The following is a 12,713-nucleotide window of genomic DNA, read 5'->3' as shown; positions in this document are numbered from 1 at the left end:
AGGTATCTATAGAGGTTAGAAACTTGTTGCCAAGTCTAGTCATTTTCAGCCCAGCCAGGTAATGATAGCTTTGTCTATGGGTACAATCACATATTGAAAGCCACCTCTAGTCATTTGTTTCTGAACTACAAGTCACTTGCTGAAATGGATTACTTATTTGAATCGATAATGTTCCACAACAAAAGGCTGCTGTGGGTGGTGTCCACACAGTCCACCAACATGCATGCTTGTTGACTGTCTATGTACTAGACTGCAAATACAAGTTTTGCAGCTGGACTGCTCCCACACATAGAACAGCTACCTAATATCTGTGGTCAACTACAGTCAGTCTACAAGAGTTGCACCTAACTCAAGCATTTCTATGATCACATGAGGTTAGGGCTATTTAGGACATACCCGGGGGAAATCAAAGACTTTTAGAAAAATTGCACAAGTAATCACAGTGTGTTTCCTCACCTATGGAAAAGCGGAATCAGAGTTTCACTACGTGAGTGACACGTGTGGACAGTGGCCAGGTTGTAGTGGGTCTCAGTTTAAAGAGGTTGGTTTTCAGACACCTGTCTATCCTCAAACTTATTGCTGAATCTGTAGCCAGCCTAGTACAGTATGGTCCTTTTTGAGCCAAGTCAATACACTGGAATAATTTCCACACAACAGTTCATTAACTATGTTCAAAAACTGTATAAACATATCCAATAAAGTCTTTACCAGGAGTAATATGGAGGCTATATTTTTGCTGCTATCACTGTAATATAATGTTGCTAATATTGAAATTAATTTTAATCAATATATATGACATTTTGGAGTCAGCTTTAATTTCAAACAATTACAGTCAGAGAACCCTTGAAGACTGCACGGTTTGTTAATAGCAGCAATGTGGAGTATTTTGCGTCTGGTTATTTCACCTGTCACTAAAGATTTATAACTAATCTCCAAGTTTTGTGCATCTGTGTTGTACTAGTTCAACAACAACAACAACAACACACATCATTTCTACAGTGAAATTGGACAGAATTATATGTGTATCACAGAGAGTATTGTCTTTCCTTAATATGCGCTGTTGTTATTTAAATGAGAGACCCAACGGCCTCAACAGGTTGGCAGACCTGGGAACCCAGCTGTAGAAATCTTGCTGTCAGAGTCTGCAAGGAATACAAGAAGCCAGTGCAAAACTGAACCTGCCGGTATCTGCCCAGAAATGAAATATCTGTTTTGAGAGAACTGATTTAAATACTAGTCCTGGCAGTCCTCCTTTTATTCAAAAAGTCTGCGGGTTATTTGTGCCAAATACTACTCCAATACATCCCAAAGCAAAAATGCCTATCCAAACCCTACAGAGCTTATTAGTGGCTGAATCTGTTAACTAGTATTGATATTCACTTTGTATGTAAAGGCTGAGCTGCTGCCCATATTGATCTAATGCAATTCGTTATACATTAATACTGTATATGATGTGCGGAGAGCTCCTATACGTCGTACCAGAGGCATCCATTCAGTGATAAGGTGCTTGGGTCTTTTCTGATGGATCAGTCATGTTTCAATTAATTCATGATCCCCGCAGGATACAGGCAAAGGTAGAAATCTATAAATAGGTATTGTTACGATGATAAAGAAACATGATGTAGTATGGACAAGGTTTCATATAGCTATGCTGGCCACGTACTTTTTCATACTATATATGCATGCACAGACCTCTGAAAGATGCATCTCAGGTATACACATACACAAATGTATATAATCTGTATTTATGTACGTTTTTGAGAGCCTATGTGTTTGTATAAATATATATTGTTATTACTATACACAAACAATTATTCATGCTACATTGATACATACTTCACATTCACACCTACACGTATAGTATAATCACATATCAAATTTATATATGCATATGTAATAAAAGACATCTATGATCTTTTTGCTCTTTCAAACCCAACACATTGTACGTTTTGTAAAGTGCTGCGGAAACTGCTGGCGCTATATAAATCTGGTAATATTTTATTATTAATCATAATAATAATAATATGGTTATAATAACATGGTTATAAAATAAACTTCCATCTGGAAGAGTATGGCAGGGAAAGCCCTCATTAAACAGCAGCTTGCTTGTCTTTATTAATGCAAACTTCACCGGCTGTGTGTGCCATTACACCATGCAGTGCCCCCTCTTACCTGGACTGATCATGCTGTGCATTCTGTGCTGTGCCAGGAGCTTCTCTCGTCCAGAGACCCCATCTGAGGAAAAACATGATTCACTCTCATAAATCGTCTGCAGCATATTCCAATCACTCTGTAGTTCAGACACATGAAAGCTTCATCACTCTTCTGTACGGAAGCGACCCTTCAGCAGTCTTAACTCCTCCACAGGGGGAGGAGGCAGTGATACACACTTTGACAATTATTCCATTTTTATACACATATTTACTGTGCTAAGTACTCTAGGATACAGAGCAGAGTGTGGATGCTTCTCTCCCCTCTCTCTACACAAGCTCTGGCAATATAGCAAGGAGCTGTCAGTGTCAAGTGTACCTTGCCTTTAAGCCAGTGTGTGCCCTGACAGCAGGTGCAACAGGAGATGTGTGCAAGCTTTTCTCTTGCAATCCTCAAAAAGAAAAAGGCAAAGTCAAAAATGTCTGAATTTCTAAAAATGATGGTAAAGGAAAGGTGAAGGGTTCTGCAGACTGAGGAAATGTCAGCTCTGTCCTGCTATATCTGCCTTTTTCCTCCCTGCATCTGCCTCCTGTGCTTCCTCTCTCACTCTCTGTCTCTCTCAGTAAAGTTGGCTATAGCTGGTGATAACTCATTTGCATGTGAATCAACAACAGCGTGGCCCACAGGGTACAAAAATAGAACAATGGCCGGCCCGAGCCAAAAATAGGTCAAGCAGGGCCGAGCGATCGGAGCCTACATTAATGTGCTTAAAAATATCACAGCAAACACAGCTGTCTGTCCCTCTCTTAAGGAAAAAAAAATACTGTCAGTCAGTCAGCCCTCAAAGGTTCAAAGTAATTATTAACCTTTTACCACCAGCAAATGTTCATATGTTCACGCCATGATCAGCCTAACACGTTTGTGCGTGTTTATGTGTGTGTATATATGTGTATGTATCTATATATATATATATTATAACCTTTTAAAAACCCTGAGGGCTTGTCCACACCATGAGCTTTGTTTTTCTGCACACCATTGCACATGTACAGCACATATTAGGCGCAGGCTAAAGCAAGAGTGATATAATACTGTCACAATGGAGACGTCATTGAGGGGCGGTATGTTTCCCCTCGCTTTCTATCCTATTTGCAGGAAGAGCGGAACCCTGACCAGGGTTTCGCTTTGACTTTGGGTCTGGAAAGTCCAGCTCGGGCTTTGTGACTCACCAGGATAATTGATTGCTTGACGAGTGCTTGTCCAGGTGAGATAAAAGGGGTAGGCTAAGACATGGTTTTGCTGTGGCCTGGGACTCAAGACAGCCTTCTGAGAGAGCTACACGTTGGATGTGGTCAGAAAGAAAAAGAACTTTGCTGCCTGGACTGCCTTTTTCCCAGGGAAGGTGATCCCCCATTCGAACTATACCCCCACATATGGTGGATCTGGCGGGCATTTCCCTGAGCAAGTTGCATGATGGAGGATGTGATAAGGGCTTTGATTCAAGCCACTACGGCCCAGCAGCAGGCCACTACAGCCCAACAAGAGACAAATCACCAGTTTGCAGAGGCCCAGCAGCAGGCCACTACAGCTCAGCGGCAGATGTTGAAGTCTCAGCAAGCAGATCGAGAGGTACTCAAGGAGGTGGCTCAGAGCCTCCTAGAATTAAACGGCAACTCTGTGGCTTCAATACCAGTGGAACAAAAGGTGAAGCGTGCCAGCTATTACCTGAAAAAGATGACAACTGCAGATCATGTGGAAGCCTACCTCACTACTTTTGAGAGGATTGCTGAACGAGAAGGTTGGCAGAGATGTGAGTGGGTGGGGCGGGTAGCACCTTTTTTTTGTCAGGTGAACCCCAAAAAGCCTACTACGACTTGGAACCTGAGGCTGCTCAGGATTATGATGTACTTAAGGCTGAAATCCTGGCAAGACTGGGTGTTACCACGGCGGTCCATGCCCAGCGGGTGTATCGGTGGACCTACAGTATAAGGCTGAAAAGCCCCCAAGGTCCCAAATGTTTGATCTGATACACCTTACCAGGAAGTGGCTCCAACCTGAGGCATTGTCGCCACCGGATAAAATGGAGCGTGTGGTGATGGACCAATATTTGCAGGCTCTCCCTGCCACCCTAAGGAAATGGGTCAGCCAAGGAGACCCCAAAACTGCTACCCAGCTAGTGGACATGGTAGAGCGATACACCACAGCGACAGACCTGCTAAGTACCCCCGTGCTTGAGCTTCCCGTCTCACCCAGGGGATACCTGCCCAGAGGACCTGGTAAGCCTGTACCAGGGGTTAAGGGCACGGGAGAAAATTATAAGACATTTGCTGAAACTGGAGAGACTATAGGCTCTGGACCTAGAGACTGGCCTGGTAGGTCAGGAAGGACCATGAGGCCATATACAGGACTGGGTGCAGAACCCATAAAATGCTTTTGTTGCCATGGGTTAGGACATATTGCTGCTAATTGTCCATTGACGGATGAACCTATGCAATGTGATTATGCTATGTTGAGAAAACGCATGTCGGTCTTTGCACAAGTGGTGTGTACTGCATCATGTCAGGAACGTATTGAGAGACAGATGTGTGTTATTTCAGTTGACAGAAAGCCAGTTACAGCTCTGCTAGATTCTGGTAGCGTGGTAACTCTGGTCAGAGCCAACTTTCTCAGCCTCACCAGGTACCACCCTAGCACTATTGGGGTTATTTGTATACATGGTGACACACATGATTATCAGACTGCTGTTGTGGACATTGATACCCCATGGGGCTCTGTGACACATTCTGTGGTTGTAGTACCCTCCCTGCTTCATGAAGCTATAGTGGGGAGGGATTTTCCACAGTTTTGGAGACTTTGGGAAAATAAAAAGGTTCAGGTAGATTGTGCTCCCCCTACAGGTGAACCCAGGGAACTTAGTCCGGAACCTGTTGACTGTAAAACGGAAGAGGATATTGTGGGTGTGTCTAATGAAGGTGGTATGCCTTTCCCTCTTTCTGTAATGGCTGGGGAGCAGGAGGAGGCGGAGCCTGACCCAGAGATTGTGACTAATGAACAGGATGTTGTGCCTGGCTCTACTGCTGAAAGTGGACCAAGTAGAGAAACAGCATATACTGTACATGTTAGTTGTTTAAGAGGCTCCATAATGGTGAGTGTATAAAGAAATTCACTGAGATCATTAAAACAATCTTTTACAGAACTGGTCACACACTAGCACATCTGCTATTAAAAATATAAAGCTGCTTCTTGGCCAACCCTATTTTGCAAACAAGATAACACATATGCCATTTCTGCAAACAATCCCAGCTTGGGCGAAAATGTATATAACTGATAGTGCTCAAAATATTTACATCCCAAAGGGAAAACTACATTGTGCATATGTAACAAGAAATGTACTTAAAGCTTAACAGTGCAAGATATATTACCTACCACCACATCTTAGGTGGGATAAAAGCGGTCACTTCTCTAGTTGTACAATCCAATTTAGGTAAAGAAATGCCACTTAATAAACCATTTAATTTATGTAGACTACACAGACCTTCATAAATCATCACTCCTAGGAAATGTGTATACCTATGACACATGGCACCATCATCCATTTCTAAGTGACCTAATAAAGGCTATGTTTTTACCAAGCAGCACCATTACAGAAAATTAATAAAGATCTGAGCAGTAGGACCAGGGTTCACAGAGATTGTAACCAGATCTGTATTCCATGGAGGATGTAAGCTTCTCCAATGTGAGATGCTTCTTACCAACCAGTAAAAAAGGCATATATGTGAGATGACCACTGCCCTATCGAGATGGTTTTATCTACATTATGTGATGACTGATAGTCTAGGGGTTTTATCTGACCTGTGCAAGCAAATCCTTGCCAACCAATCCCTTGGGAAGTATTTACTGGCCCCTTTGTATTTTTCTTGTTATTCATAGCTGTTATACCAAGCACAGCGGTGGAGTGTGCAAGAGTCTGGCACATATTGTATTTACATTATACTACAATTATATACTGTACATTATACTACAATCTGACACTTAGGGTCTCCTACATTTGTTTACATCCAGCACCAAACCCCCTTACGCAGTAGAGTCCCATAAAGGCACACCACCAGCCAGAAGACAGAGGTAGACGGACCTCATAGAAGTCTCCCTTACAGCAGTGAAATGAGTTTAGAGCTGATGGTAAAGAAATGCGGGAGGCCTCAGACACTAGGGGGTTGATTTACTAACCTTATAAACACACCACGAACGTGTATAGACCTCTGCAGTGTGTTCCCTCCCAGCATGATCTATGGGTGGAATCTAAACACCTTTGTAATGTGTACACACCCAGCAGGTGTGTTGTGCAAAGCTCTGAAGGAATTCCAAGGTGATGTTGGGTAAATTAGCTCTATGTTGTGTTGCTTGCTTTGATGAATGTAAATGCATGAGCTAACCATTTTTGTCTAAACTGTGAAGCAGCGTTATATATGCATCATGTGCATGATTTTTCCATATATGGCATTAGTGGAAATATGCTTTTAGAGACTTTTTGGTTGATAAATACGTTTTGCTGTGTGAAAATCACACACACCTGGTGTGTGTGTGTGTGTGTGTGTGTGTGTGTGTGTTTAGGTTAGTAAATCACCCCCACGATCTCAGTAGACATACATCTGTGGAGGGGGTGCTCTGTGATGTCAGCAGAGAGGGGCAGAAAGAATAAGTGCACTTTCTCTGATAGTTAATTTATCCTTTAAAACTAATATTATGAAATCTTTTTAGGACTTTTATGTGTTTTTGTATATTTGGTATTTTTGTTTGTTGGCTTCATTTTTATTTTTGTAGGTATATAGTATTTATTATTGGTTAAGTACTGGGCACACAGTGTTTCCAGATCTGCTGTCTTACACTGGCCACACAAGTTACAATCTAATTGTAGACTCTGTACATTCTTCTTTAGATTTTGAATGAGGGCCTACCTAAATAATGTATTAAATTTGGTTCCAACCAGGTAGACTATGAACTATATAATTGTTGATAAATCTAAAGGTGATTGTATATTCAGACCACAACGGGTATAGCTAGCTTTATGTCTATGATAACTTTAAAGACTATCTCTGAGGAAAATGCATTGCAAAGGTGAAATGCTCACCTTGGTCTAGGGTAAAGCAATTTTACTTACCTGATTTATCCGCACTCCCTGGCAGTTGGCGCTCTCCTCATCTCCCCTAAACTCCAGCTTGTAGACTGTCCCTCAGCATCCCAATGTACCATGCGGGACTACGGGCCCTGCATTGTACTTGGTGATATAAGGGGGCCTCTGACCACTGAACAATAGGTAGACAAAGACTGCAGGTTCTAGTCTTGGAGCCAGTGGGCATTACAGAAAATTTGGATGCATCCGAATTTTCGGTAATGAATGAAAAGATGTCAGACAATCCCAAAAAAATAAAAAAGTGAGGTCCCCCTCAAAACTCATACCAGACCCTTAAGGTCTGGTAGGAATTTTAGGTGGGGTCCCAACGCCATAAAACAAAAAACAAAAAGCATGGGGTCTCCCAAAATCTCTTACCTGATCCTTGATCCCAGCAGCAGACTTGCAGAGCAGGAAAAGGGGGAGGTGATTGTGCGTCCCTCCCTCCTGCACCATACCAGGCCACGTGACCTCAAGAGGCCCTTGTCCTCATCAACATGGGGACAAGGTGCTTTGCCAGGGAGTCTGCCCCTGGTAAAGCAACCTCCCCATGTTGAGGGCTTGTGGCCTGGTATGGTGCGAGGGGTGGGGCCACACTTTTTTCGTTTGTTTTTTTGGCATTAGGGCCCTCCCCCTGAAATTCCTACCAGACCTAAAGGAAAAAAATTGAACATTTAATGTCACTTTAACAGTGAAATACACAACAACCATTATTGCCTGTGGTTAGTTCTGCAACAAATGTTTATCCGTAGCTATCGTTTAACTCATTATTATTTATTTAATTAAAAATTCAGAAAGATCAGAATAATAAAACAAATTGACTTTCAGACTCGGATCCCATAAAACGAAAGAAAGAAAAATCCGAAATGAAATTAAAACAAATTTTTGGCTAGCTTACATGTCTACAGGTAAGTAAAAGAAATTTTCCCAGGTACCCTAGACCTAAACATCGAAGGCCTAAAGCATTTAACCCTTGCAGTTCTGGCGCAGCCTCACTGCAAGGGATGTTTTTTCCCTGGCAATCAGCTTTAAATATGCATTTACCATAACGCATATACAATATTTTCCATAAATCTCAAACAAAATAGTGTTATACATTCTTTAAGACAATAAAAAAAAAAAAAATTATGAATACCTTAAAGAATAATAGGAAAAAGTCAAATAAAATGTAATAGTATATAATTTCTCTAAGGCATCTACCCAAGGTAAAGACTCGGGTGTTCATTTCAGAGTGTGTGGCTTTCACTAGAAATCATATGGTTATATCCAGATTAAACCTGCAGCATAGAAGTCCCCAAACAACACAACCCTGTCAACAAGTCAGATTGCAAATTACAGGCTGTGGAACGCTGTACATAAAAACATGTATGCGCTGTGTGTCTCCCCCACACAAATTGCATGCTAAGTACGTGACAAAAAACATATGTCATCATCTTGTCTCCTCACTCACAGGCAGTCTCTGCTAGGAGGGTATTGAATAGTCATCAAGCTAGTACAGGCAAAAAGCACAGGGACAGCCTCTACTTACGTGATTTGGGTACATGCAAATTCCTGTATGATAATGCTTTGCTTAATCTTTCTAGGGAATTATATGACACCAAAATGACTCATGCCTGCATCGGCTGAATGCACAGATATTTGGTTCTCTGGTTACTCAAATTAGAAAACAAACATCTGTATCCATGCAGTTACAATGGCCACAGTCTACCAATTCTGGTTTTTTTTCTATACAGCTAGCCATTAATTACTAATATGCCACCTCTACAATATACTGTAGCTTCCTTGCTCTGAAGACTAAGAATTTCATCGGTAATACTGAATTATTGCGCTACCACTCTTAAAGAATAACTCTTTCAGAACGTGTTTTTGTTATACCCATATTCATGGTGTGATGATACATGGTCACATCCACCCAGCCCCTCCACACCCAAATCCCCCCCTTACCTGAATTGTAGAGTTATTCTCACTGCAGACTCCTATCATTTTTATTAGATTGACAAGGTTGTGCATGGGTATGGCCACAAAGCCTCCTCATTCCATTTACAGATCCATTCACAGGATCTGTTAATGGAGAGAATACAAGTCCCACGTAAAACCCTGGCAGAAGGGCTTGTCGTTCTCAATGGAGTACCAGTGAGGTGACATCACTGCACTTTGATGTAGTTCATTGATACTTCCTCCTATCCCTATAACTAAAAGTCTGTATGTCATGGTTTCTTAACCTTCCTCCTCCAGTCGGCTGCAGAATGACTTGTTTTGCAGTATGTTTGACACTGATGTTCCTCTGTGGTGCCCTCTGATGACCACACCCATAAACATCATCATTCTGTAACTACTACTGCAAATGACTTTCTCGGATTGATGATGCAAATACCAGCTCACTATTTACCTATCTGCTTGTCCATTAAGTCTCTGCTCTTGTGTTTGTTCTGATCAACCAAGTGTACTGCTGTTGTTCCTGTTCTCTGTGTATGACCCTGGCTCTAGCTGACTTATCTCCAGGCCCTGGTTCCTCACTCTGGCTATGTTTCCTTTTATCCTGCTCTCAGTGATTCCTGACCCGGTTCGGCTGACTACCTGCTTTGGCTTCGGACCTCTGGCTTGGCACGGACATCCTGGACTTTCTCTATTGCTTTATGCATTTATGTTTATTATTGTTTATTGTAAATAAACACCTTTTAATTTTTAAACCTGCACTTTAAAGTGATATTAAAGTCAAAAGGATTGTAAGCTATTTCAAATGCTGATGGAATCAGTGAATGCTGCTTCTTCATGTTTAAAATATTTGGTTTCCTGCAGAATTAGCTGGTCCCCTGAGCACTGGTCCTGACTTCCTGTTTTAGAGTGACTCCTTTCTCAAGCAGAGTGCTATGTAGTCACCCTTGTGTGTGCTAGTAAGCTGTGTGCGTCTCCACAATTCTCACAGAGACAGCACATCAAGCTACTCCCTTACCCATGACCCTTTATCCCCTCCAACATTCTCCAAGCTAGTAAATAAACAGTTGCTGGAGTCTACTCCATCCCTTGTGATCTTGTACTAGACAGGAAGTTCAGGGAAGCTGAGCTGAGAGACATGGAAGCAGCTGTTCACAAACATTGATTGTAAGTGTTTGATCAAAAATGTAAAGCAATGCTTTGCTGGGCAATGTATATTTGTTTGATCTGGATTTATTATTGAAAAAAGTCTAAGAGTTTAATACTACTTCAAGGTTCTGTCTGGTTTCTTGGTTCCCCTACACTGTACCTCCATCAGGTCTGTACCTCTCTAATCAGGTTTCAGAGTGACATAAAGACCATCAGTCTGCTGCTTCTCCTTTCACTGTCCAGTCACAAGCTGGGGCAGGGACAAGACCTGTAAGTCTGGCTTAACCATAGCAGAGAATATTTGATCTCCTGGCCTTCTAGACAGTGATGTGCTGTGTGGCAGAGCTGTGTAAATGACAGGACTAGATAGACAGGTATACAAATCCTTGGCAGCTCCCATGTCTGTATTTGACTTGTTTATTTAGCTGCTTGGCTGAAGTTCAGCTTTAAGCCTGACATATTTCTCCTCATCGTGATGACAGGAGTATGTCCATGTTATCATGTTTGTGTGTATCACTAAACTGCTACATTTGTCTACTTTTTTTCCTGATCATTGTAGCTGCCTGTACTCTGAAGAAATGACTTGTAAAATAATTTCAGGGCTAGTTCACACCATCCACAGTGCATTTCTGCCAGACTGGGGCTGGAACGCACTGGATCGTATTGCGGCCGAATCACTTTTGTTGTGGGGCAGGAGGGGGTGTGGGGGTGCATTTAACTCAATGGCACCATAGCCATGCCCTCCAGCCGCAATGCGATCAGCCGCACAGGAACGCAAGGCACATCAATGCATGCGGTCCGGTCAGAAAAAATGCTGTAAGCACTATGCTTCCTGACTGGACTGCAGGCACTGATGTGCCACATATTCCCGTGCGGCCGATCACATTGTGGCCGGAGGGCGTGGTTGCGGTGCCAATCACTTCAATGTACCGCCACGCACCCTCCCGCCCCACTACAAAGTGAGCTGGCCGCAATGCGATCCAGTGCATTCCGGGCCAGAATCGGACTGGAAAACACACTGTGGCTGGTGTGAATTAACTCTTAGTGTCTACTCCTCAAGTTTGTTTACATTTGCATTTGAAGCTTGGTGAGCTGCCAAGATTCTACAGCAATAAAAACCAAAGGGGGGGAATGAAGCTGTAATTTTAGTGCCTTTGTTGTTAAATGAAGTGACATTTCTCCACAATGCCTATAGCTATGGACGTGAATGTTGACTTGTTGAAGTATTTTTACTGCTTGTTCAGAATATATTAATATTTTAATGTGCATAATCTGGGCACAAATTATGGCACTGTCTAAGTCTCTTCTGTCCTAGATATTTCTCCCTGCTTGTCAGCACAACAACTACAATTGTACACTGAGCCACACATGCGCAGCTCAGTGCAGTCTCGGCTCACTCCTATAATAAACTACAATCTTACATTTAGTTTACTAATTCGTATTGAGATTGTAGCCCATCACAGGAGTGAGCTTGGAGCGGTGGCTACTTTACAACGCACAGGGGTCATAGGGAACAAAAGTAGCCACCCTCCAGAAGGAAGGACAGAGTCAGCACCAATTCAGAGATGATTGGAGGATCTACAGCCAAGAGATGCACAAATAAGTTACATTTTTGTCAGTAGGTAAGGTACTTGAATCCATTTTAAGATTTAACTCCTGAGTTTAGTTTCACTTTAATTCATAAAATGCAGACCGCAATGTGCAATCTGCAGTTTCCCAAATAGCTCTTTCTCTGCTGTGGCATGATTGGAGGAGAGGCAAGTCACATGGATTTGATAGGTCACATGACCTGGCTTATGCCTCCTTCCATTGTTCTCCTTTTTTCATCTTTTAATTTGACACTGCGCTTGCTTCAGGAACCAGCACTGTAATGTCCATTGTCACACAGTGGTGTCCATTGTCACCACTGTGTGGTGTCTTTTTTTAAAGGGGGCTTATGTTACATGGCCATTTTAGATACAAGAAGTTCTTTAATCATTATGGGTTCCAGAGAATTCTATAAAATACTGCTTCCTGACAAGAGACCATAAATCTTAGTACAAATGCAGTTTTAATATAGATTTTTATTAGCCACAGGCAGAGCAAGAGAATCAGGTTCAGTGTATTTAGAGACGAAAGGATGGAATCTATCTGCACAAGCGTGTCCTGAAACTCAATGGACTTAATGGATTTTCACAAGCGCTCTTTTACATGCAAAATAATCAATAGCTTTCATTTATAATACGCCATGTATGTCACTCCAGCAGTGGCTCAAATGGGCTAGAAATAAATATACATCACAGCATCTAGTGACACATATACTGTACATCAT

At 42.1% G+C, this 12,713-nt stretch overlaps 1 protein-coding gene across 2 annotated transcripts in view; it reads right to left on the bottom strand.

The window, feature by feature from the left end:
- HDAC9 (histone deacetylase 9) overlaps window positions 1–2,420 on the bottom strand; it is a 145,642-nt gene extending 143,222 nt beyond the window's left edge. For both annotated transcript variants that reach the window (XM_018576318.1, XM_018576319.1), the window contains exon 1: window positions 2,173–2,420. In XM_018576318.1, the coding sequence (XP_018431820.1) occupies window positions 2,173–2,278 (106 nt within the window). In that variant the 5' untranslated portion in view covers window positions 2,279–2,420. The remainder of the gene's footprint in view (window positions 1–2,172) is intronic.
- Between the last annotated feature and the right edge of the window lie 10,293 nt (window positions 2,421–12,713).

The sequence above is a fragment of the Nanorana parkeri genome, unplaced genomic scaffold (assembly GCF_000935625.1).
Source record: "Nanorana parkeri isolate BGI_ZX_2015 unplaced genomic scaffold, ASM93562v1 scaffold64, whole genome shotgun sequence".
NCBI lineage: Eukaryota > Metazoa > Chordata > Amphibia > Anura > Dicroglossidae > Nanorana > Nanorana parkeri.
Note: the sequence above shows the minus strand (reverse complement) of the source record. Positions and strands in the feature narration are given on the sequence as shown.